General features: G+C 37.0%; 1 protein-coding gene and 1 non-coding gene across 3 annotated transcripts in view; one reads left to right on the top strand and one right to left on the bottom strand.

The window, feature by feature from the left end:
* Window positions 1-2,486: 2,486 nt before the first annotated feature.
* Window positions 2,487-2,593, bottom strand: LOC137757546 (U6 spliceosomal RNA). Its single transcript, XR_011072387.1, has one exon. It is a non-coding gene; the product is annotated as a U6 spliceosomal RNA (small nuclear RNA).
* Window positions 2,594-9,298: 6,705 nt separating this feature from the next.
* SLC25A14 (solute carrier family 25 member 14) overlaps window positions 9,299-27,663 on the top strand; it is a 34,735-nt gene continuing 16,370 nt past the window's right edge. The window contains exons 1-6 of one of the 2 annotated variants that reach the window (XM_068533093.1): window positions 9,299-9,401; window positions 14,671-14,764; window positions 16,746-16,893; window positions 19,065-19,159; window positions 20,425-20,510; window positions 23,782-23,877. In XM_068533093.1, the coding sequence (XP_068389194.1) occupies window positions 14,701-14,764; window positions 16,746-16,893; window positions 19,065-19,159; window positions 20,425-20,510; window positions 23,782-23,877 (489 nt within the window). In that variant the 5' untranslated portion in view covers window positions 9,299-9,401; window positions 14,671-14,700. Of the gene's footprint in view, window positions 9,402-14,670; window positions 14,765-16,745; window positions 16,894-19,064; window positions 19,160-19,641; window positions 19,686-20,424; window positions 20,511-23,781; window positions 23,878-27,663 lie in introns of both variants that reach the window. The other variant, XM_068533094.1, reaches the window with a different exon arrangement.

The following is a 27,663-nucleotide window of genomic DNA, read 5'->3' on the forward strand; positions in this document are numbered from 1 at the left end:
AGAGACTATCTTTTCTCCATTGTATATTCTTGCCTCCTTTGCTGTACATTAATTGACATAAGCGTGTGGGTTTATTTCTGGGCTTTCTATCCTGTTCCATTGGTCTATATGTCTGTTTTTGTGCCAGGATCATACTGTTTTGATTACAGTGATTGATTTTTGATTGTCAAACTTACTTTGCATTCCTCAGAGAAACCCCATGTGGTCATGATGAAGTATCCTTTTTACATATTGTTAGACTCTATTTGCTAAAATTTTGCTAAAGATTTTTGCATATACGTTCTTGAGGGATATTAGTCTTTTTTTTTCTATCTTATAATGTCTTTGATTTTGATTTTGGAGTAATGCAGGTCTCATAGAATGAACTGGGAAGTAATCTGTTATCTTCTGTTTTCCGGAAAAGTTTGTATAGAATTGTAAATTATTTCTTACTAAATGCTTTGGAGAATTCACCAGTCACGTCATCTGGGCCCAAAGTTTTCTTTGTGGGGAAGTTTTTTAACTACAAATTAATTTTTGTGTTAGTTGTAGGACTATGTGGGTTATTGATTTCTTCTTGAATGATCTTCGATAGTTTGTGTATTTTAAGAAATTTGTCCATTCATCCTTTTCATCAAAGTTGTCGAATTTAACATAAAGCTGTTGATAATATTTCCTTATCATTTTAACATTTGTGCTAGTTAACTATTTCTACATAATAAATTATCAAAAACTTAGCAGCTTAAAACAATACATATTTATTATCTCACAGGTTCTGCAGTTCAGGAATTCGGGCACAGCTTAGCTGGGTGCTCAGTTCAAGCTCGGTTGCATCAAAAGGCTGTAATCAAGGTGTCAGCCAGGACCAGGGTCTCATCTGAAAACTTGACTAGGGAAGGATCCACTTTTATGCTCACATGGTTTTTGGCAGGATTCAGTTCCTTGTGGGTTGTTGGACTGAGGTCCTCAATTTTTTTTGTTGGCTGTTGGCAAGAGGTGGCCCTCAGTTCTTTGTCATGTTATCTCTCCAACATGGCAGCTTGTTTCATTAAAGCCAGCAATAGAGAGAGTGTAGCAAGATGGTAGTCATAGCCTAGTTTTGGAAGTGACATCCCCCTACCTTTGCCATATTTTACTGGTTAGAAGCAAGTCACTAGGTCAGTTCACACTCAAGGGAAGAGGACTACACAGGGGCATGAATACCAGGAGGCAGGCATCAATGGGGACCATTTTAGACACGATATTTGTAGGATCTATAATTTATAGTTTATTGACATTCTCAAAGAACCAGCTTTTCTTTGTTTTTCTGTTTTCGATGTGTTTGAATTCTGTCATCCTTACTTTGGGTTTAAGTTTGCTTACTTTAGGTTTAATTTGCTTTTTGTCTTTTCATTTCTTATTTATTTGTTTATATTTTTGGCTGCATTGGGCCTTCGTTGCAGCGCACGGGCTTTCTCTAGTTGCGGTGAGTGGGGGCTACTCTTCGTCGCAGTGCGCGGGCTTCTCATTGCGGTGGCTTCTCTTGTGGCAGAGCATGGGCTCTAGGCGCACAGGCTTCAGTAGTTGTGGCGTGCGGGCTCAGTAGTTTTGACGCACAGGCTTAGTTGCTCTGCTGCCTGTGGGATCTTCCCAGACCAGGGCTCGAACCCATGTCCCCTGCACTGGCAGGCAGATTCTTAACCACTGCACCACCAGGGAAGTCCCTGTCTTTTAATTTCTTAGTGTGAAAGCTGAGGTCATTTTTTCCAGATCCTTAATGTTTTCTAATATAGGCATTTAGTGCTATAAACTTTCTTCTAACCATCACTTTAGCTGCATCCCATAAATTTTTCTATGTTTTCATTTTCTTTTTAGCAGTAGAATTTTTATTTATTTTTTATTGAGGTGTAATTGCCATATAACATACTAGTTTCAGGTGTACAGCATAATGATTTGATATTGTATATATTGTAAAATATTCACCACAGTAAGTCTAGTTATCTATGTCTTCATTTTATCCAGTTCAAAATGCTTTATAATTTCCCTTTCGTTCCTTTTTGATGTCTTTCTTGACATGTGTTATTTAGAAGTGTGTTATTCAGATTTCAAATACTTGGGGGTTTTCCAGAGATTTTTCTTTTACTGATCTACTTTAATCTTTAATCTAATAAAATCTAATTTAATTTCATTGTGTTCAGAGAACATACTTTGTATAATTTTAATAATTTAAAAATTTTTGTTAGGCTTTTTATGTCTTTATTTTGTTCTTTAAAATTAATTTTTATTGGAGTATAGTTTTTTCTCTTTAAGATTTTTTTGATGTGGACTATTTTTAAAGTCTTTATTGAATTTACAATATTGCTTCTGTTGCATGTTTTGGTTTGGTTTTTTTTTTTCATTTGTCCAAAAAGTATTAGTATTTTAGGAATTATCAGAAACATTTTATTCTCATTTTTCAAAATGTGAAAATCATTTGAAATTACATCAATTTTTAATTTAGCAGAGGTAATGGCAACTGTATTTAAATAAAAAATATGGAACGCTTCACGAATTTGCGTGTCATCCTTGCGCAGGGGCCATGCTAATCTTCTCTGTATCGTTCCAATTTTAGTATATGTGCTGCCGATGCGAGTACGCATGTTTTGGTTTTTTGGCCACAAGGCATGTGGGATCTTAGATCCCCAACCAGGGATCCAACAAGCAACCCTGCATTAGAAGGCGAAGTCTTAACCACTGGATTGCCAGGGAAGTCCCTTATTGGAGTATAGTTGATTTACAATGTTGTGTTAGTTTCCGCTGTACAGCAAAGTGAATCAGTTATACATATACACATATCCACTCTTTTTTAGATTCTATCCCCATATAGGTCATTACAGGGTATTGAGTAGAGATCCCTGAGCTATACAGTAGGTTCTTATTAGTTATCTATTTTATATATAGTAATGTGTATTAATTTTAATACTTTTAAATGTGTTGTGAATTGTTTTATGGCCCAGAAAATGGTCTATTCTGGTGAATGTTCCCTGGCCATGAAAAGAATGTATCTGTTGTTGATTGGAATGTTTTATAAAAGCCAGTTAGGTCAACTTGATATAGTGTTAACTCTTCTATAGCCTTACTGATTTTCTGTCTACTTTCACTATCAATTATTGACAGGTGTGTTGAAATCTCTGTCTGTTTTTGTTTATTTTTTATTTCAATTCCGGTTTTGCTTCATGTCTTTTGAAGCTCTGTTATTAGGTGTGTAAATGTTTAGTATTATATGTCCTCTTGTAAAATTTATCCCCCTTTTAATAATCATATCAATATAATGTCCTTCTCCTGCCCTGGTGATATACACTTTTTAATTGGATTATTTAAATTTTATTGACTTGTGAGAGTTCTTTGTCTAGATACTAACCTGTTATCAGATATATGACTTGCAAATATTTTCTCCCTTTCTGTGAGTTATTTTTTCACTTTTTTGGTAGTGTCCTTTAAGGCACAAATTTTTTAAAATTCTGATGAAGTTCAATTTATCTAAATTTTCTTTATTTCTTGTTTTTCATAATATTTCCTTATTATTGTTTTACTGTCTGGAGGACATGTCTCTCATTTCTGATATTGGTAATTTATGTCTTCTCTCTTTTTTCCTTATCAGTCTGGATACAGGTGTATACGTTTTATTGATCTTCTCAAAGAACCAGCTTTTGGTTCATTGATTTTTCTCTATTTTCTATTTCCCTGATTTCTGCCCTTAACTTTATTATGTCCCTTCTTCTGCTTACTCTGAATTTAATTTGTTCTTATTTTTCTAGTTTCCTAAGATCAAAGTTAGGGTCATTGATTTGAGGCCTTTCTTCTTTTCCTATATAGGGATTTTGTGCTATAAATACTGCTTGAGCTGCATCCCACAGGTTTTGTTGTTTTCATTTTTCATTTAGTTCAAAATATTTTCTAATTTCCCTTTCGATTTCTTGTAGCAGTGAAGGCTTAGTGATTGGCTAGGGGTCAATCATGGTTCTCTTGGAGACATGCAAGGAGTAAGTCACCAAGCCTGCTGTGTGAACTCTTTCTTCATAACACCCAAACATGAGATTTCCCTATTGGTAACTCCTGCCAATTTGAGGCACAGGTCTCAGTCATGGGGCAGTGAAAGATGGTTAGGGATTGGGCACCATTTAGTCTGTAATCACAAATAACCAGGAGCCATTTGTTTTAATGGAAATTACTCTCTTTTTCATTTAAAAATGTAAAGAATAGACACCTCTGCTTTTTTGTAGTCTTGCTTTTTCCTGATAACGTCAACTCTCCCAGACTCTTCGAATAAAATCCAAAGTCTTTACCAGGATGTTACAGTCCTACCTGGTCTCCCCGACCCCTGTTACCTTTCTGACCTCATCTCCAACTGCTGTCCCCCTTCATCCCTCTGCTCCAGCCACCCTGGTGAACTTGATGTTCCTCAAACACACCAGGGTCACTCCTGCTTAGGGACCTTTGCTGTTGCCGTTCTCTTTGCCTGGAACGTTCTCAGAGATCCTTATAGCTCACTCCCTCACCTCCTTCACACCTCTCCTCAAATATCACCTCATTAGAGAGACCTTCCTGACCATTTAATGTAAAACAGCAGCCCCTGCCATTCTTTGTGTTCTTTCCCTGCTTCATTATTCTTCACACTCGACAATGTTATTAACCTGAATATTTACTTCCTTTTTGCCTGCTCCTCCCCCAACCAGACTCTGCTCCATGGAGGCAGGGAATGTTTCTAGTTCACTGCTAGATCCCCATGCCCAGCACAGTGCCTGGCACACAGTAGGTGCCTGTAGGTACCTATCAGTGAATGAATGAATGAATCTGATATAGATATAGACATCTATCTATCTAGATGTATATGTATATATGTATATATATATATATATATATATATATCTCATAGATATAGATATAGGGAAGGAAGGCATTTGGAACACAAGATTCCTAATCCTCAGCTCCAGACTATAGAGGAAAATTGCTCAATGAAATTCTTAACTTTCAGGATTTGAGTATGCAAATATATTTAATACCATAAAATCTCTTTTATAAAGATGATTTGGCTTTTTTTTCTTTTCATTTTTTTCTGATTACAAGTAACAGTTTTGTAAAAGAAAATGTAAGCAATGCAGAAAGGACTAAGGTGGAAAGTGAAAGTCCTCTGGACTGGAGGTGAGGAGAGAGGGCAGGCTGGGAGAGTGCACTGTGCCTTGGGATGGGACACAGTGGGAAACAGTGGCTGCATTGGAGCAGCTGTGTCAATAGGGCTCATCAAAATGTCCCCACAGATAAATTGGCCACATCAGACTGTCTTGCTTTGTTGTTTATACCTTTTACCTATTTTTCTAGGAAAATATCTTGAAGTGTTTGTATTTTTTTAAGTTATGAAGCTCATTGTATATTAAAGAGCTTTTAGTCTGTCAAATTTGTTATAACTTTTCCCCAAATTATTGCTCATCTTCTAACTTTTTGGTGTTTTCTGCCATTCAGAAATGATTTTTATTGTGAGGTAAGTTCTAATAATCCTTTGCTTTTATTGTCTCTGCCTCTGATAACATGCTTAGAAGGTCTTCCTCAGCCCAGGATTATAAAAATGTTCACTTGCGTTTTCTTCTAGTACTGTCATGGTTTGATTTTCTTTTTCATGTTTAAATTTTCAGGGGACCTGGAATTTACTTGGTGAAAAGACATGTCTGGAATGCTTGTGGTGCGCCAGGCTCTGTTCCAAATGCCTTTTGTGGATCATCACATTTGAATGCTCAGTAACTCAGGAGGTGGGTGCTAGCAGTAGTGTTGTTTTCACAGGGGAGGAAACTTAGGAACAGGGAGGGTGGGTACTTATCCAAGACCACACAGCTGGTGAAATCTGGCCCATCAGTGGTAAAGTCTAAACAGGGTTGTTGTAAGGAATAGAGTCAGCATGTGAAAGGTTTGTGGAATATGGTAGTCAATAGAAGGTAGAGTTTATTATTATTATTACATAGTTCTCATAAACATAATTTCTGATGGCTGCATATTATTTGAAAAATGGTATATATTTAAGACAAGTATATCTCTAAGATATTATTCCTTCAAAAGCATGTTTAGAATTCCATGGTAACAAACAAAACCTTTATTTTAAGAAATAATTGTCATAAAAAGAAATCCTGGAAGAATGTTATCAGTATGTGAAGAGTTTTATGGGATAATGGGATTAGAGGTTTTTACAAAAATCTTCTTTGTCTCTATACTCCAGTTTTCTTAAAAGAGCATGTTTTTAAAATGTTCTGATCAGAAATTTAGCCACAATAACTGTTCTTATTTTTTAAAAGGCTATGACAAAATGATGCAGCTGCTGTGGAAAACAGTTTGGCGGTTCCTTAAAAAGTTAATTATAGAATCACCATATGGCCCAGCAATTCCACTCCTAAGTGTATACCCAATAGAATTCAAAGCAAGGAGTCAAACAGATTGTTGTACACCAATGTTCAAAGCAACATTATTCACAGTAACCAAAAGGTGGAAACAACCCAAATGTCCATCAACAGATGAATGGATAAACAATATGTGGTACATACATACAATGGAATAATTATTGTACGAAGGAAGGAATTTCTGATATAGGGTACAACATGGATTAACATTGAAACCATTATGCTAAATGAAATAAACCAGACACAAAAGGACAAATATTGTATGGTTTCACTTATATGACGTATCTAGAATAGTCGAATTCAGAGAGACAGAAAGAATAGTGGTAATTAGGGGCTGCAGGGAGAGGAGAAGGGGAAGTGATTGTTTAATGAGCTTCTGTTTGGGATAATGGAAAGTTCTGGAAATGGATAGTGGTGGTGGTTGCACAACATTGTGAATGTACTTAATGCCACTGAATTGTACACTTAAAAATGGTTAAAAGGTTAACTTATGTTATATATATTTTACCATAAATAACAACAACAGCAGCAGCAATGACAAAAGGAGACAAAATTAGACTATCGCATAGAGTGCTGGGCTTAAATGAGGTAATTCATGTGAAGTGCTTAGCATAATGCTGGGCTTGTAGGGAATCCTCAATAAAGGAAGGACAAATGTATTTCTAATAACTGGAACCATTTAAAGATGGAAAGGGCTTCCTTGTGGATGAGATAGTGAGTTTCACGCTACTGGAAGTGTTTAACAGGAGGTAGAACAGACTTCTTAAGTTTTGTATGCAAATGAATCACCTGGGGATAGTGTTAGAATGCAGGTTCTAATTTAAACAGGTCTTTTGTGGGGCCTGAAATTCTGCATTTCTAACAACATCAGGTGATGTTGATGCAGCCAAGTGAGCTAGATGATTCTTTGGAGTGGGTGGATGCTGGAGGAGGTACATGATAATCTATCAGGTGGAGCATAAAGTTAGATCTCTGCTGTCCAGTGCGGTGGTCAGATTGCCACACGTGACTATTGAGTATTTGAAATGTATCTAGTCTGAGATGAGTTGTGAGTGTAAAATATACAAGAACTTAGTATAAAAAGAAACTATAAAACATCTCATTAATACTTTTTATGTTGATTACGTTCTGAAATGATATTATTTTGCTTATATTGGGTTAAGTAAAATGTTAAATTTTTTAAAACGGCTATGAATGGAAGGTGATCGGGCAATATCTAGAGGGTGTCACAGGGTTAGAAGAGGATTTTCTTGCTTTGGTAGCCTGGAAAGAACATGAAGCTAATAAGAAAGGGAGAAGTTGGCTCTCCAGGATCAGCAATGTGGCGGTGAGTGAGAGAGCAAGGTCTACAAGGAGGCTGGAGGTAAGGCAAGGTTTATGTGGCATGTATACAGTAATAGAAAAGACGGAAAGACTAGAAAGAAACACATAGAAATGTTAACGCCGGTATCTGGGTAGTGGGGATGACGTTTACATCTTATTTTTACTTCTTTTGTAATATATGTTTTTGTATTTTCCTTTTTCCTCCATAAAGAGGCATAACTTTTAAAACTGGGGACTTTTAAAATCGGGCAAATATAGAGGGACCATAAATTAGAGGTAGCTGGAAACACTGACTTTAGCACGAGGCCACCCTGCAGGAACTTGTGACAGGAACATGCAAATCACAAGAATGACAGTATAAGTACGTGTGTAGGCATAGAAAAAGGACTAGGAGGAGGTGCTCCACACTGTTAAGAGGGGTAGTCTTTGGATGTTTGGCTTTCAGGTAATTTATAGCTTCTTTCCACTTTTGTATATAGTTCAAATGTTTTATAATGACTATGTACTTTTTTATAATCAGAAAAATGAAGCTATTGTACTTTCAAAAAATAGGTATAGTCCTTTATCACAGAAAATAATAGTCCCACTATATTCTGCGTGGATAAAACCACATCTTAGGATCTTGTCTCCTGCTGGCCTGGAAGGAGCAAGTGGCCGTACTGTGAACTGCCTATGGAGAGGGCCGCATCGTGGGAAACTGGGGACTGCTTCAGGGGCTGAGAGTGGCCTCTGGCCAACAGTCAGCAAGAAACCGAAGCCCTTGTGGTACAACTGCATAGAAGTGAATTCTGCAACAACCTGAGTGAGCTTGGAAGTGAATTCTTCCCCAGTCAAGTCTCAAAATAAAAACACAGTCTGGCTGACACATTGATTGCAATCTTGTGAGACTCAGAGCCCGAGGACCCAGTCAAGTCACGCCTGGAACTCCTGACCTGCAGAAACTAAGAGACAGTAAATGTGTGATGTTTTAAGCCACTAAATTTGTGGCAATTTTTTTTTAACACAGCAATAGAGAACTAATAGGTCCTCCCACCAGCAGTGTATGAGAATTTGAAATGCTTTCCACCAAACCTCTTGTTTTGACAGTCCTTTTAACTTCAGCCATGCTGGTGGGTGTGCAGTGTGATTTTAATTGTAATTTTCTAGATGACTAATAATGTTCAGCACTTTTTCATATGCTTATTGGTCATTTGGATCGACTCTTTTATGAAGTGTCTTTCAAGTATTTTTCCCATTAAAAAAATGAGTTGCCTGTCTTTTGATCACTGAGTTTACAAGCTTTTTTTTTTTTTTAACTTTTGAGTTTATTTACTTATTTATTTATGGCTGTGTTGGGTCTTCGTTTCTGTGCGAGGGCTTTCTCTAGTTGTGGCAAGTGGGGGCCACTCTTCATCGCGGTGCGCGGACCTCTCATTATCGTGGCCTCTCTTGTTGCGGAGCACAGGCTCCAGACGCGCAGGCTCAGCAACTGTGGCTCACGGGCCCAGTTGCTCCGCGTCACGTGGGATCTTCCCAGACCAGGGCTCGAACCCGCGTCCCCTGCATTGGCAGGCAGACGGAGCTGGAATGGCTGTACCACCGTTGCCGAGGCGACGACTTGGTTACTTCCGTTGGTAACAATACTTCCGGGTTGGCGTTGCAGTGGCGCTTCCGACTGTGGGAGCCTCGGCTTCCCAGTCGTCCGATGAGCCCGAGCAGGTGAGGGGGAGCTCCTGGGCTTCCAGGCTGGGGAGCGGGGCTGGGCCGCGCCAGGCCGCGCGGGGCCGGGCTGGCCTGGTTCCCGGCCTGGGAGGGGCTTAACGGTCCTTTGGTCTCTCTCTCCCCTCAGCTGAGTCCCTTCCCTGTCTTTCACTCTTCTGGCATCGGTGGTTTTACTTCTTCTTCGATTGAACCCTGCTTCCTCGACCCCCCAGGGAGGCCGCCTCCTTCAGGCGCCTCCCTTCTCTCCACGAACTCGCTCTGACAGCTGAGGAACTGGCAAGATCCTGCTACCCAGAGGGTGAATGGGTATCTTTCCCGGAATAATCCTAATTTTTCTAAGGGTGAAGTTTGCAACGGCGGCCGTGATTGTAAGCGGAGTAAGCAAACACCTCCATTGTATTAGTGTGACGGATGCTGTTGAAAGATGCTCCCCTTCAGTTTCTACCCCCTGCCACTCCTTGAGGTCCAAGGCATTGAAGGCATCTATTAAAATGCAGTTCAGCTAACTAATTGGGATGACAGCCATTGTTAACATGAATTAGTTTCTCAGACAAGGTAACAGCAGGGACATTTGTAGTGTTCTGTCAGTGTTTCCTTGGTTTTTTCAGGCTGGGGATGCTTCAAGTCATCTTGAACTCTTCCCTCGCCTTCATTCCCTACATCATCAAGTTCCTTTGTGTCTCTATTTTAGAAGTTTATCTCTAACCTCACTGCCAATAAACATCTTGTCTGCTTTACTTCACACCATCCTAAGCTAGTTTCCCTGCCTCTCCTGTTTGTAATCCACTGGTTGGCTGCAGCCCTAGTAGGCTAACTAAATGTGGTAGATTTCCTCAAGTCACTTCCCTATTCAAAAATTTACAGTATCCCTCCCACCCTGCCACACACACTTTGGTTTCAGGACTTTCAACTTAACCTGTTCCTTATCATACTTTTCGTCTGATATTGTTTCAGTCAGATAAAATAATTCTCTGTTCCAGTTAGATTGCACTCTTCCTTCTGAAAACAAACCGTACTGATGCTTGCCTCCATATGCTGTGTTTTTCCCCACGTTTGTATCTATCCATCCTGTTCTCCTCCCCACACCCTCTCCTTACCTGTACCTGTTGAGATTCTACCTGCCCTCTGTCAAGGCCCACTTTAAGTTCTCTCATCTCCATAAGCCTTTTCAAGTTATTCAAGCCCACGCGGATTGTCTCCTTTTCCATGCTTCTCCTGCTCTTATAGTTTGTGCTACATAGTTTAGCACTTATTTTTTTCTTTAATGAACTACTCTGATTTCTTCAACCAGTTTATAAGCTCTTGAAAGGCAAGAACTGTATTTCATACAACTTTTATCCCCACACCCATCTCCTTAATTATCCAGGAAACATAAATATTGTCATGGTGTTAGAACGTATGTGTGTGTGTGTGTGTGTGTGTGTGTTTTAAACATCATGTTTATACCCGTAGCACATTTGGGCATTTAGTATGCCTTCAATAAACATTTGCTTGACTCTCCATTATTACCTCCTGAATCTGAGAATCTCTAACGCCTACTCTTCCTTAAAAGAGAAAGCAAGAAAGGCACCTGCATTTTTCTGACCAGATCTTTGGAGTAGTGTAACAGGGTTATGTAATTTGTGTTCTAGATATTCTTCTCACTCTTTAGGCTATAAGGTTTCCCTTAGTCAGGCTTCAGAATACGTGTCTGCATTTTTTTTTTCGTGTCTGCATTTTGAAGGCATTTTTCATTGGCTTCTTAACACGATAAAAATATTTAAGGTACTATATTTCTATTTCAACTCAGATATGACTCTTTTCTTTTACCCATATCTGGGGATAGCCCCCACAAGTCAAAATCATTTTTAGAGTGCTTGGAGTATTTTACACAAGTAATTCTCTGCAACAAAAGCCAGGGGAGAGAATTAGTAGGGAGAGAATCTCTGAGGATCAGCAAAGTGTCGTGTACAGTGTGTAGCATTGGTCAGGTCCAGTAAGTTAACTTTCAAAATTTCCCTGTAACCTTTTACATACAGGCTGTATACATGCATAAAGGACATCACACTGGAACCAACCAAGTATTTATCAATAATGGGCGTGTACCCAGTTCTGTGCCAGCTATTGTAGGGGTTATAAAAAGTACTGTGAGACATGGTGTCGGCCTTCAGGGATCTTACCTAGTTAAGAGAGAAAATAACATGGGGCAACCGGAAGATAAACCTCATCCTAGTCATTATTTGTATGCCTGAGATTTAAGATATAGAAGGGATAAATGAAGGCTCAAAAGAGCATTATACAGCTGTGGAATAGGTATGACATAACATGCATGCGTATATACAGCATTATGTAAAAGGTTTTAGCTGACATTTGAATGATTCAGTAGTGTGATATGGCCCCCACAAAAGTGACTGCAATTTTCAGCTGTAGTAATTGAAGTGTAATATAGAGAATGACAAAAATGATTGTAGATATTTAGCTTAAAAAAATAAGATGTAGAACATGATAGCTGTCTTTAAATATTTGAAGGACTCCCCTAGGGAAAAAGAATAAATTGTTCATATTGCCTCGAAAATATGAGTGAAAACTAGGGGAAGGCAGACTTTTGGCTCAGTATGAGGAAGGAATGTCTAAAATCAGACCTAATCAAAGATGATACAGGATTTCTTCATAACAAGATTCTTTCCTGATATTGGAGGGAAAGGTATTTTACTATGAGATGGGGGTGGGAAGGTGGCAGTGGTCCCAGAGTTTTAGATTTCATGGACCAATAAAATTTAAATGAAAGTGTGGGGAGAGAGCACAAAGTAGGGTAGCCAGTAGCCAGTCTTATTTTGCCAAATAAGAACACTAAACAAAATCAGCTGCCAACTACTAATACATTTCATACAAGAAAGGTGATTTTTAAAAAATGCTCCAGGAGTAGGAAGAACATGATCTTCTAATAGTCCTTTACATTAAATACATTTAGCTGAAAAGAAAGGCACTAGGTGCCCTTATTTTCTTTAGTTCAACCCAGAATCATGAACATTTCATTAAAGAACCACTGGGCTAACGGACCTGAGATTGTGACTGGTCTTTCTGGTCCCCTGCTGTGGCTTTGCCCCCTGCCTTTAATTGCTTTATTATTGCTCCCTGAACCCTGAGCACATCTTCTTTATTAAAAGGCTGGGTAGCACGTTGTCAAGTCAGGCTTCTTCTGTGATGAAAAGAGTTGAAAGACGTTACAAAGAGAACGTGTTGGAGACAAGTATAGCAGCCATTTGAAATGTTTGACTGTTTTGGGCAATCTCTAAATTGGTGAATGGAAAGGGCATTCCCCCTTTCCCCATCTTATAGAAGGGGTATGCCATGGTCCTTGCTTTTCCATGCCTACCCTCTCATCATTTGTGTCATGTTTTGCTATCAATTGTAATCTTAAAATACGGGCATAGCTGAAAATGTTGATAAGGTAGTATTTAGTACTCAAGACTTATCTCAAGCTGCAGCTGATAATTGAATTGCTTATTCTTACTTTGCTTTTTAGAATTATTTTCAACAGTTTTCCTCCAAAAGAGTTGTCTATTGCAGACTCTGTCAGATGGACTGACTGATCATGCTATGTTTGAAAGGAAGTTTCCATAATTATTTTTGTGGCCTCTAAAACATTTGTCTGCATGTTAGCTATCCTCTCTGGAAAATTGTTCTTCTGTGCTTAGTTACAGAGAATTCCTTATGTGGAAACAAAACAAAACCTTGTCTCCCCTAAAAAGAGACTGTGATTCAATGGTGCTAACCCCAGATTGGGCAGTAGGGGAGGTAGGCAGTAAGTATTATCTGTTAAAATGTATATATGAGTACTTAACTATTCAAAAATGTAATAATGATAATAGCTAATAGTTGAACTAGGTGCCGGGTACTTTTCTAAGTGTTTTACGTATATTATTTAATTTTCACAACAACCCTATAATATAGTATTTATTATTATTCCCATTTTACAGTTCAGAAAACTCAGGCACACAGTGGTTAAATAACTTGCCCACGGTCACAGAACTAATAAGTGGTGGTGTCAGGATTTAAACCTAGGCAAGTCTGACTTTAGAGTCTTCATTCCTGACTGTAAACCACTTGAAGTTGCTTTTGAAATTCAATAGTATGCATACCATGAAGATCTGAAAAAGGAATATTTAAAAGAAATCTGAGAATCCATCCTCAGAAAATAGATTGCTTCCAGCTGGACCAGGATTTAGTAGGCAATGCCTAGAGGAGTAGTTCTTAAAGCGTGGAAGCATCAGCATTATTTGCAAATTTGCAAATTCTCACGCCAGACCCAGACCACCAATCAAAAACTCTGAGGGTAAGGCCCAGCAGTCAATGTTTTAATCTGCCTTCTAGATGATTCTGGTGCACATTGAAATTTGAAAACCACTGATTTAGAAGGCAGAACTGTGGAAAAAATAAAATCCAAGAGAGAAATAGCTGGGGGTGGCTGGAAAAAAAGGCTGAAAAGATTGAGGGTGACAGGTCTAATGGGGGCGGGATGGGGAAGGAGGTAAGGGGAATGGGGAGTAGTATACATTGTTAAAGAACCCAAACATCAAAGAAAAACAATATTTGTATATATGTGCTTTAAAAGGCCAGGGAAAAGGAGATTCACTAGATGGATGTATGTTGAATGTCAGAGAGAGGAGAGACATCATCCATATTGCCGTCATTCCTCTGGGAACCAGAAGGAAGGTGAAAATGTGCCTAACTTACCCTGGGCCTAGTGGGGGGAGGTTGTGTGTAGCTGGAAAGTAGCTAGATGAACTAAAACCCTAAAATTTAGTGGAGAGATGAGAGGACTAAGAATATGAGAGGGTAGTGGTGTCAGTCTGCCTTGCACCTGAATCAAGCTAACTGAATACCATGAACTGCTTTTATGAGATGCCTCAGCCTATATAATTTAAAGTCCAGGCTCCTTCACTTGTAATTGTCTAGTTGAATGTCTAAGTTGGGTGTGCTGGATGGAATGAAACCAATTCTTTGGGTGGGGATGGGAATAACATTAAAGAAACTAGAGAACGTGAAGGGCACAGGTTGATATTTGAGTGAATCGCACACTTACCTCTACAGAATGGCAGTAAAGAACACATTCATGATCACCCATCACATAAAACAGGAGCCTTCATTTTTTGTCATTCCAATTCGTAGGGTTTTTTCTCTACATTTGTTTTATTTGCAAATTTTGTTGATATAAATTATGTGATCATACACTAACAGATGCTCCTCACTCTTGTGCCTTGTTCTGATTTGTGTTTATTTTTAGCACCAGAAAAGTGCCACTGTAAGCCATGAGATGTCTGGTCTGAATTGGAAACCCTTCGTATATGGCGGCCTTGCCTCTATTGTTGCTGAGTTTGGTAAGAATGTGAAAACTGAGAAACCTGCTCCTTAGGGTATAGATATGGTAGCGTTATTTTTGGTAAAAACTAGAGAAGAAGCAAAAAGAAGCTTGCCCTATTTTTTAAAAAAAATTTATCATAAGAAAGTAATGTACTTTTAAAAAAATATATTTATTTATTTATTTGGCTGCACCGGGCCTTCGTTGGAGCACGCAGGACCTTCGTTGCTGCGTGCTGGATCTTTGTACGGCATGTGGGATCTTTAGTTGTGGCATGCAGGATCTTTTAGTTGCGGCATGCAGGATCTAGTTCCCTGACCAGGGATCGAACCTGGGCCCCCTGCACTGGGAGCGCAGAGTCTCAACCACTGGACCATCAGGGAAGTCCCGCCCTATTTGTTTTACAAACTGTTGTCTCAAAGCTATCAAGTAATATTTTCTTTATATATGGAATCTAAAAAAAAAAAATGGTTCTGATGAACCTAGGGGCAGGACAGGAATAAAGACGCAGACGTAGAGAATGGACTTGACATGGGGAGGGGGAAGTGTAAGCTGGGATGAAGTGAGAGAGTGGCATGGACATATATACACTACCAAATGTCAAATAGATAGCTAGTGGGAAGCAGCTGCATAGCACAGGGAGATCAGCTCGGTGCTTTGTGTCCACCTAGAGGGGTGGGATAGGGAAGGTGGGAGGGAGACGCAAGAGGGAAGGGATATGGGGAATGTATGTATACGTATAGCTGATTCACTTTGTTATACAGCAGAAACTAACACACCATTGTAAAGCAATTATACTCCAATAAAGATGTTAAAAAAAGATATACACCTTAAAAAAAAAGTACTACAAACGGTATGGCAAGTGAAGTTAAGAAAAGTCAATTTTGGGAAGCTGTTTTGATAGTTTAATGATTTGTTAATTTGCTAGGCTTAAGAAACGTACATGAAAATATAGAGGGAGTTAGATAAGATAGGGGTTTCTGTTACATTCTTATACAAGTGGCCTTTCTTTGTGCTCAGTTGTTTATAAATTTCTTAGTAAGTATTCAGACTTCCTTTTTTCAAACCTCTTTCCCATTTTAGAAGAAAATTGACCAAGATCAAACCAGATTCTTCTCTATTTGATTTTAATTTTGAAATACTTTTAGATTGTGTTTTTTCATCTTCCAAATTTTCTTTCCTAAACTGTTCATAAGTGACCCCAATTCACTAGTTTTTATTGACTTTCTTGGCATATTGTCTGGTGTTATGATATCAAGGTCATCAGTGACCAGAGCTGCATAAACATCTTGTTAGTTTTAGACCTTGAAATAGTCTTTGAAATATATTTTGCCAATATAATGACCACTTCTGTGTGTTGATATAATAAGAGAAAGAAGTTTGGTTAAAGAAATTTTCCCACTAAGCACTGTGCTGGTGTTAGTCCTGAATTACCTGAGGAACCCAGATGAGTAGGCCAAATAGGACTTTGCCATTATCTTTCATAATACTAGAAAACTATTTCTCATAGACAGATAAAAGAAAAAACCCACAAAACTTTGTAATAGTATTTAAGAGTATGTGGAGCAGCAATCCCATGCTCTCCTATCTTCTTGGTGAAGATTTGGGGAAATTTTATGAGGGAGAAGTAGGGAGACTTGAGGTGGGAGGGGGCAGAAGGAAGAGACAGATAAATGCCAGATTGTATGTTAACAGATGAAATTAAAACATTTAAGTATTTTGCATTTATAGTGTATTAGAACTATCCTAAAGCACTTTATTATATCCACATTATATTATAACCACAGTTATACTGTGGGTCAAATCCTGCTGCCTAGATATAGTACATTTCACTTTATCAGATACAACTCTTGTCCTCTGATAGTGATATTTAAGTAGAGACCTAGGTGTTAGAAAAAGAACTTTGTCTCATGTTTTAAAAATTACCATTGGCTTAAATTCATCCAAAATTTAACTGTGATTCTTTGGAAAAACTTATAAATGAGTGTGTTCCTTCACAGGAACTTTCCCTGTGGACCTGACCAAAACGCGACTTCAGGTTCAAGGCCAAAGTATTGATGTCCGCTTCAAAGAGATAAAATACCGAGGAATGTTTCATGCCTTGTTCCGAATCTATAAGGAAGAAGGTGTATTGGCTCTGTATTCAGGGTGAGACTGGACTCTTTCCTTACGTCACAAATAGAAATACTTTTTGGAGAAGCCATGTATTTCAGCTGTCTGATAGTTTGTGCCCTTTATATTCACCATTTCAACTTATAATTCAATATTGATGTGCCAGTTTATATTTCACTTGCTTGTAAATCTTGAGCTTTGGATTTTGTGTTCATTTGGCTATAAGTGATACATTTTAAAATGGATATCTCTTTGCAGCATTGGCTTTTTCCTGTTTTCCTGAGAGTCATCCATAGCCACTGTGAATAGCAGCACCAATTCGCAGTATATATTTCTGTGATAATCTTCCTGAGTTGCCAAATACTGACTTGTAAAAAAATTTTTCCTCTTTAAAGAAATACTATTCTGGCAGTTTAAATAGAAAATGCAGAATGAGAGAGTGGGAGACCCATCATTTTTTTGGGCGGATCATCTTTTGGTTATTCATAAGTCGGTGATCTGTTGTCCAGTGTGTTGTTTATCTGCTGCCAATTTACTAGTCCACTCCTGCATCTAGGGTACCAGTTTATTGCTCAGAGAATGGATATCAGTTTTATTATTAACTTTTGTTAGACTTAATTTCAAAGATAATTTACTTGGGGGAAAATATCAAGTATTACGTCCTTAAGCAAGTGAATCATGGGTCATCTGTTTCACCTTGTTCTTTTCTTGGCACAGATGATCACAAGATTATTTTTTTCAGATAGCAAGCAATAAAGTCAGAAATATGCATGTTTTGTCATCATTTTAAAATCTTAACTGTTTGAGCTGCGGCTGTCTTTCTATTTATAACTGCTAAAGTACAGTTCTGCAGTTGGAAGAATCTCAAAGGGAGGTATGAGTGAGAATGTCTCCAGTTTAATAGCAGAACTTAAATAGGGTGAAATCTTGGCTCTGGTACCTCCTTGATAGGATTGAAGATATATCTGCATCTGCTAGGAAGTAAGGTTGATTTTTTAAAAAAAAATCTATGAAGTGGGTAATGGTGTATACTTTTTCTACATTACTGGATTCGATATGCTGATATTTTGTTAAGGATTTTTGCATCTAAGTTCATGAGAGATATTGGCTTGTAGTTAGCTTTCCTTTTCTGTACTGTTTTTTTGGTTTTGTTAGCAGGGTAATACTAGCTTCATAAAATGAGTTGGGAAGTGTTCCCTCTTCTGTTTTCTGGAAGAGATTGTGTAAGATTGGCATTCATTTATTAAATATTTGGTAGAACTCCCCCAGTGAAATGATCTGGGTGGGCCTGGAGAGTTCCTTTTTGGGAACTTTTAAATTATAAATTAAAAAATTTTAATGATTATGAGATTATTCAGATTATCTATTTCATCTTGATCGAGTTTTGGTAGTTTGTAGTTTGCAAGGAATTAGTCCATTTCTTCTAAGTTGTTGAATTTATGAGCATAAGGTTGTTTATAGTATCCCTTTATTATTCTTTTAATGACTGCAGAATTGTAGTGCTATTCCCCGTTTCATTCCTGTTGGTGACATTTCTCTTTTTACTACTGGGACCCTTGCTAGAGGTTTATTAGCTTTATTGATTTTTTTCAAAATAACTTTTTGTTTCATTGATTTTTCTTTATTTTCCTGTTTTCAAGTTTATTAATTTATGCTCTTTATTATTTACTTCCTTCTGCTTGCTTTGGGTTCATTTTGCTCTTCTTTTTTCTAGTTTCTTGAGGGTAGGAACTTAGATTATTGATTTTGAGACTTTCCCTCTTTTCTAATGTAAGCATTTTGTGCTATAAATTTCTCTCTCAGCACTGCTTTGGTTGCATCCCACATATGTTAATAGGTTGAATTTTCCTTTTCATTCAATTCTATGTATTTAAAAAATACACCCATGTCACCCATGGATTGTTTAGAAGTATCATTTAATTTCCAAGTGTTTGTGGATTTTCCTTATTGATTTCCAGCTTAATTCCATTATGGTCAGAGAACATATTCTATATGATTTCAATTATTTTAAATTTTTTGAGGTTTGTTTCATGACCTAGATGTGCTCTCTTGATGAATGTTCCATGGGTGCTTGAAAAAAATGCGTATTTTGCTGTTTTTATGGAATGAGGTGGGTGATGGAAGTGAGTAGGCTGTCTAGATATGTATGATCTGTGAGTGCATGTTAAGTATAACTGACTTTCTTTTTCTTTCCTTCTTTCTGGCAGAATTGCTCCTGCTTTACTAAGACAGGCATCATATGGCACCATTAAAATTGGCATTTACCAGAGCTTGAAGAGATTATTTGTAGAACGTTTAGAAGGTCAGTATAAGACTCCTCATTCTCTTTTGAGGTAACACTCAAAGGGATTGTTGAAATCATGCTTAATGAGAAGTGTTCATCACAGGGTGCCTGAGAATGGGTAACAGTCATTGCAAGGACAAAATAAGCTTGTACTGATTTGGGATTAATCCTTGCAGAGGTGATGTGTAGGTTAGAGGGACCTGCTCTTCAAGTTTGTCCCTTTTCCTATCAAACAAACAAAAAAAGGCTTCTGGTCATCACAGAGAGAACATGGAGCAAACTTGTTCAGAAAATTAATGCTGTCCTCATCTACAAGAGGACTTCAACTATAAGGAATCCTCTAGCTGTGGGTTTTGATAAGCTTTGGTCAGATAGAGTAGTTTTATATATATATAAAATATGGCCACCTTAACCCACATTCAGCATTACCATATGTCTCTCTATTTGCTGCTGTAGCTTTTTCAGCTGGATACTATACTAAAATGGTTATTTTACTACAGGCCTGAGGCTGTTGCATAGTTGGGGACAGCTGGAGAGCTTTTCGGTTAGTAATGTCCTTTGAATTGCTTTATTGTCTAAGTCAACTTTTTCTGGAGCCTCTTCTTTGAGGATCCTGAAGGATTCTAGTCCTAAAATAATTTCCTTTCACAGATTCTTCACTTGGGTTTACCTAGTTTTTAATTTGTAGGCTCGTTATGGTGGGGAGGCGTGGTGAAGATTGAATTTTAGAACAATATACACTGTGGTTTCTTTGTTCTTTTTTCTAGCTGAGAGGATTTAGTTCCAAATGACTAGTTTTTCACATTTAACTACAGAAATCTTCTGTCAATAAATAGAGGCTAGTAGATAATACGGCCAATTAAAATTAATATTTAGGTATTTTTTTTCCTATTAGACATAAGATTTTATCCTTTAACATTCGGTTCCTAAGTCTTTAGAGTTGATGATTCTCCAGAAAAAGACTTAAAAATTTTTTTCTTTAGATGTTTGAAATGATTGAAGGAGAAATAGCACATTCTGAATTTATATGGAATATTGGCAGTTATACAGAATAATAGGATATATTCCAGGGTGTTTTAGAAATATTTATTTTAATTTTATATGTTTCAGTACTGATTTGGAACCTAGAAATATTTGAGTTTCTTTATTTTCATAAGCTTTGTGGTTCATTTCTGTAGTCAGTTCTCTGACATGGTTCCCTTTCTCTGATAGCTCAGCACTCTGTTCTCGGAAACTGGTACCTCTTACAAGCAGACCTTTCTTTTTTTTGTTCATTTTTACAGATGAAACTCTTTTAATTAATATGATATGTGGGGTAGTGTCAGGAGTGATATCTTCCACTATAGCCAATCCCACCGATGTGCTAAAGGTAAGAGAAGTCTGGCAGCGTTGGATGTATGCAGTGTGACACGAGAAGAGCGTGAGCTTTGAGTCAGATTTAGGCTCAGATCCCCACTCTGTCACTTGCCAGCTGTAAAACCTTGGGCAAATCACTTAACTGCTTTAAGCCTCAGTTTCCTCATTTGTAAAATGAAGATAATTCAGTATGTATTGCATAGGGTTGTTAAGGATTAAAGATAATATATGTAAACTGTTTATCATTGTACTTGGTAGGTAGTTGATGCTTAATAAATAGTAGTCAATTTATTATGATGTGCATTAATCCATTGGTCTTCAAACTAGAGTATGCAAACCTTTATAGGTTCTTTCCAAGGGGGCTATGCAATTTTAAGGGAATCAATTTCCAGATCCCTTACTTTCTTTGTACCCTTCTCAAAAACTGATCTGAAAATGAGCTTGTGTTTAGAACAGCCCTTGCCCCACTTTACAAAAGAAAGGCACATTCCCCCACCCATTCCAAATCATAGTATGGTATATTGACCTGTGGTGTAACCTGGAGTATCAGACAAAGGGATAAATTGAAATACAGTTTTTAGAGAAGCCTCCTTTAATAACTAATCGAAATACCGTAAATCTATAATGTCGCTATCTTTTCCTGTCTTATCCATATTTCTATTAAGGATGAGATTTGGCTTTAAAATGATGTATTTTGGCCTATTAGAGATATTCTGAATTCAGAACCAGAACAGTATAGGTTAGTGGTGCTGAGTTTTTTACAACGTAATTGAATTTCTTTCAGATTTTATCAAAATTCAGAATGAAACATTTATTTAATAATATCAATAATATCAATCTATATCTTATTTAATCTAATAATCTAACTTAATCTAATAATAGCAATCTGCATCTTATTTTTGAGATAAAATGGTTAACATTTTTTACTTATTAACTCATTTAAACTTATGATAATTAAAAGCACTAAATATATGATTAAAATGTGTAAGAGGATCCCAAGTTTTTAAAAATCATTTTAGGGGGAATGTGAGAAAAAAAAGTAAGAGAACATATGTTTTATTTATTTGAAACCACAAGTGGCTAGGTTGGTGGAGGGGAGATCTATTTTGATTCAGAGTTTTGAGAACCAAGAGAGTGACTTGAAAAACAACACACATGAAAGAAACCAGTGGTGGTTGATGAAGAAACGATATGAAATGATATTTCTGGGTTAAATTGAGAATACTTTAGCTACAGAATTTTTATATCACTTTAGATTTACAGAACAAGTATTTTGAAGATAATTGACTATATCCTAAAACTCTAAAATATTTGCAATATAATTGCACTTGTTAGAATGTGCTTTTCAAGAACAATAATATTTAATTCCCTAAAACTTCCTTTGTTATCCATCAGGATCCTAAACTTAATCATATACGTGATTCACTTCAATTTCCTGTTGCTCTGACCTGTCTGGTACAATTACAACCATTGACCAATGCTACAATCTCCCTCTTCCTTTCATATCCTTAGGTAGGGCTGAGTGGTGAGTGGTGCTGGGACGTGGAGGGTCGGGGGTAGTCACAATCCTATATAGGAGTTATAATCACAGTTGGGCTGTTTAATCCTTTCATTTATCCTTGAATAGATCTTTCTCTGAACTACGTGCCGCTTCCTTGCCTTTGTGTATGTAGTTCTCTTTTTGCCTGCAATGCCTTTTCCCCCTTTCCTCATGAATTTATCCTTCAAGACTGCTCAGGAACAGGGCCAAGACTAGGACAAGGGAGATACTCCCCTTGGGTGCAAAATGTAAGGGTGTACCAAAGAACTCAATAATCAAGAGAAATAACATTTTTATGCAATAGTTTTCAAAAATTAAAATGAATGTGAAAAATTCACGATGAACAAAATAGCAATATTTTGTACAATCCATCTCACTCACTCTAATCCCGCCCTGTTGGATCCTGTCTTTAATTACAATTTTGATACTTGGTTCATCATGGGTTTTTGTGCATTAATTTTGATTTTTAAAAATATCACATTAAGATATTATTTATCTGGATTACTGAGGTTTTTTACATCACCCCCCCCCCACCCACTACATTTTGTGCCTAAGGAAAGTGCCACACTTGCCTCACCCTCATCCCAGCCCTGGTCAGGAATCACCTGCATAAAGAAGTCTTCTACTTACCATAGGATATTTGTGGTTTCAATTTGTCTTTGTGATAGTTTCTATTCCATTTTAATTTGGTTTAGGTTTTATTTCAAAACTCTTAGTAGTAGCAGTTGACTTTCCGCATAAAAACATGCTGCTGTAACATGACTTACCAAGAACATTTATTAAAACCTAGAGTTGTGCTTCATGAAAATCAGGCCTACATTTGGGCCACTAGTACTTAGTGACTGACTGCTATGATCTATATGTGCAGTCGGTGGGAAATTGTACCAAATCTTTTACATGGCCTTTTAATGCTGTATCTCCTTTCTTGTGCCTCTCAAAGGCTACTTTGCAGAATACAGTATCATGCTTTTTACAAGTAAAACTCAATTTAAGGTCTTGTAAGCATTAAATTATATTTTTAAACTTTTTTCCTGCTTTTTTTATACTTCAATAAGCAATGCATGTTCAATGTAATAAAAAGTGGAAGGCAGGAAAAAAACACAAAAGAGAAAAATGCCCACTTGGAGCTTCGTCACTTAGACGTAAGCCACTGTCAACATTTGGGTGTGTATGTTCAGTCAGTCTCTTTGTTGAACATATGGTTATTTTTAAGTCTACATGTTTTTGATAAAAATGATATACCATACATACTGCTTTGCAACCTGCTTTTTCTATTTAGCAATTAATTGTTGACATTTTCCAATATCCACAAATATTATTCTACAATAAAATTTTATGGCGGCATAGTATTCCCTTAAATGGATGTATCATAGTTTATGCAACTAATCCTTTGTTGTTATTTTTGGACATATAGGTTGTTTATAGTTTTTTACTAAACTAATCATAGTTTAAATGGATTATTTTCTACCACCACAGAGTACTCATTCTTTCTTTTCCCCAAATTTTCTTCCAACTCCAGAAATGATGGACTTAGTATGAGGAATGTGAGGCTGATAAAAATCATCTTTATAAAATATACTTTGACACAACTTACATTCTTTCTATATGTAGCTTAAGTCATTAATTTCATCATAATAGTAAGCTGATTTTTAATTCCCAAATACTGTTTTCTTCATTTTAAATGAGTGAATCATCTCATTTTGGTTCTCTGTCAAAATAAAATGTTCACCTCTTCCGATTTTAGATTCGAATGCAGGCTCAAGGAAGCTTGTTCCAAGGCAGCATGATTGGCAGCTTCATTGATATATACCAACAAGAAGGTACCAGGGGTCTGTGGAGGGTGAGTACTCTTTTCTTGGTATTATTCTTTACACAATTGCTAGAATTTGCAAAGATTACCTTTTATATAAAGCCATAAAATTGTGAATTGTCACCTTATACTATGTAAGATTCTTGGTAACCTAAAAAATAAGGTAAGAAGCTCCTTGTCAGCTGTGAAAGGACCAAAACTTATCAGTCGTCTTTATTTCTGCTTAATGTTTGGGGATTGTATGTGTGAGAGAAGTTATATTGTTTGAGATAGCCATTTTGGTTTGTTCAAATTCACAGTGAGTTTAATTTTTCAATATATATTTTTGCCAGTTTTGTATTAACACAGCAATGTATGTTTATGGTAGTGTCTGTAGTGCTTATGATAAAAAGTTATTGCCTAAAACAACTTTTTTAACATTATAAAAGGTAAAAGATGTACTATAAAATGTTGAGAAAATATATAAAAGATAAAAATATCCAGTAGTCCCACTAGCTAGAGTTATCACTGTTAACATTTTGTCGTATTATCTTCCAGTCTTCTATCTATACTTTTTAAAACATTTTTGTTCCTGTAATTTTTTATCCAGTTTTAATCACTTAAGTTTGTAAGATTAAATAAGACTACTAGTAGTAGAGAGTAGAATGGGAAATCCATTAATAGACTCTTAGAAGGGAGAGCGTTGCTTTTATTATTTCTTTATAATTTTCCCTAACTACTTACTATAAAATTTTCAAACATACAGACAAGTTGGAAGAACAGAACAATGAACACCTACATAGCTGGATTAAATGACTCAAAGTTTGGCCCTATTTGCTTTATCTACTTATGTATATACACACATGCACACATATACCCATACACACACACACACACACGTGCACACTCTCTTTTTTTTGTTGTTTAAATATCTAATAAGTCTCTCTCTTTCCTTTTTTTCCTAAACTATTTGAAAGGAAGTTGCAGACATCGTGGTACTGCCCTAAGTACGTCATTATGCATCTCCTAAGAATAAGGACATTCTCCTACATAATAACAATACCATTGTCACACCTAAGAAAATTAATAAGTCCCTAATATCTAATACCCAGTCCATATTCAAATTTCCTTTATTGATGAGATCAGGTCAGTTTTCTTATATAAAATGCTTCCTTGCATTTCCCCTGTATTTCCTGTAAGCTAGAAGTTAGATCTGTTGGCTTGATTAGACGCATGTTAAACATTTCTGGTAAGAGAACTTCATAGATGACACTATTTCATATGCATCACAGCAAGAGACACAAAATGTTAGTTTGTCCCAAAATTGGTGATGCCAAGTTCGTTTACTTGTTAAGATGATGCCTACCAGGTCTTATCATAGTAAAAGGTACGTTTTTTTTCCCCTTTGCAATTAGCAAGTAATTTGTAGGGTAATATTCTAACAACGTGCATATATCCTATTACTTAATGACCTTTTGCCAAATGATCTTAGCATCAGTTAATGATCCTTGACGTTTGCTTTTTGATAAAAAGCACTTGGAGGTACACTTTCTTTTCCTTTTTCTTTCTTTCTTTCTTTCTTTCTTTCTTTCTTTTTTTTTTTTTGCCACACTGCACGGCATGCGGGATCTTAGTTCCCTGCCCAGGGATCGAACCCGTGCCCCTGCAGTGGAAGTGTGGAGTCTTAACCACTGGACCGCCAGGGAAGTCCCAAGGTACACTTTCTTGGTTAGTCTAATTTAAAACCAGAAAATGGAACTAACTAGAGCTTTTTTCACAAACTAAGGCTAAGGAAAAGACAAAGACAGAACAATAAATAGAATTGGAGATTTTGTCAGGGGAACATAGCTACTTCGTTTTTAATTAAAATAATCTTTTAATTGTGGTAAAATACATATAAAATATCACATTTTTGTACAACCAGTCTCCAGAATTCTTTTCATCCTGCAAAACTGGAACTCTGTACCCATTAAACAACAGCTCCGCATTTCCTCTTCCCCTAGCCCCTGGCCACCAACCTTTTATTATCTCTCTATGAATTTGATGGTTCTGGGTACCTCATATAAGTGGAATCATACACTGTTTGTCTTTTTATTACTGGCTTATTTCACTTAGCATAATGTCCTCAAGGTTCATTCATGTTATCACATGTGTCAGAATTTCCTTTTTAAAGCTGAATAACGTTCCATTATATGCGTATACTACATTTTGTTAATCCAGTCATACATTAATGGACATTTAGTTTGTTTCTATATCTTGGCTCTTGTGAATAATGCTGCTGTGAACATGGATGTGCAGATACCTCTTCAAGACTGATGTCAATTCTTTTGTGTATATACCCAAAAGTAGGATTGCTGGATTGTATGGTAATTCTATGTTTAATTTTTTGAGGAACTGAACATAGCTACTTTTATGATCCAGGCTATTTACTCCATCCAGGCATGTAAGGAGAAGTGAAGTATATTGTGTTATGTATTCTTTTGACACAGACATGTATTATTTACATATTAAAATATGGGAATCTTTTTTTCATTTCAACAAGGAAATATGTTTACCTTTTTCTTCAAACACATGTCTGTATTTTATTTTCCTGCTTTGATTGTAACATGGGTACTGGAAACATTTCACTTTCACTGGAAACACTTCACTTTCTTCCAAACTCCATTGTAAGAAATAACAACAGGAGTACAGTAATAAAGAGTAACTGGCACCTAGGTCAGAGTTAGACAGTCGAGTAGTGAACTGGAGAGCACTTGCCCTGTTCATTGCTGTCATGCACCACGTTGAGTCCAGTGTGGCCAAATTTTCTGGGCTTTCAAGAGAAGCTGGAAATTTGCATTCCTGTGTGAAATATCCATTCCTGTGGTTTTGTTTTTGTTTTATGTTGACAGCTAATTCAGCCTTCTAAGAAACACTGTGTAGGCCACACAAAACATGTCTGTGACCTGAATTCAGCCTGTGGGGCCTTACGGTTCACCAAATTAGTCTTCTGAGGCCATCTTCTAACAGAGTTGAGCAGGTGGAAGGATCAGAGAGGAAGGTACTGCTGGGCCAGCCAGCCTGATGAGCAGAATCAAACATCTCCTGATGACAGCACAGCTACATCACTTCCACTTTATAAATGGAGTTTGGGAATTTAGAGATGATTGAACTCTTTAATTATAACAGGTATCACAGAAAGCAGTTGTTCCCCATGGTATGTTATTTTCAGTTTTTTAAATGATATTTAAATTTAAACACAATTGTAAAAGTAAAACATTCCTTGTGAAAATTTTTACAAAAATTTGGCATGTGTGTGTATGCCTTTTCCCCTAAAGTTAGAATAATACTATAAATAATTTTATGTCTTACCTTCTTCAGCGTTACAGACATTTTCTCGTGTCATTCATATTCTTCAAAAACAGGACTTTTAATGCTCTGGCAGTCCTGTGTTGTAACATGAGCTGTGATAGGAATACTGTACTAGTGAGTGAAAAGCTGATAGTGTTATCACAGGAGGACTCATAAGGAGGTACTCCTTTGCCTTGGCCTTCTCCCTAGCTGCATCATACCTTTGCTGTCATCCTAGTGTGTCCTTTCTGCACATCCTAAATTCTGTGAAATAAACTTGAAAGCTCTCCTCTCCCTACTGACTTTTGCTTCATGGTTTTATTTTTAATAACATCTTTATTGAGATAATTCATATACCATAAAAATTTGCCATCTTAAAGTGTACAATTTAATGTTTTTTGGATATCCAAAGACTTGTGCAACCATCACCACTGTCTAAGTTTAGAACATTTTTATCACCACAAAAAGAAACCCCATATCCATTAATAGTCACTTCCCATGACCTCC

Source organism: Eschrichtius robustus, chromosome X, assembly GCF_028021215.1.
Source record: "Eschrichtius robustus isolate mEscRob2 chromosome X, mEscRob2.pri, whole genome shotgun sequence".
Lineage (NCBI taxonomy): Eukaryota > Metazoa > Chordata > Mammalia > Artiodactyla > Eschrichtiidae > Eschrichtius > Eschrichtius robustus.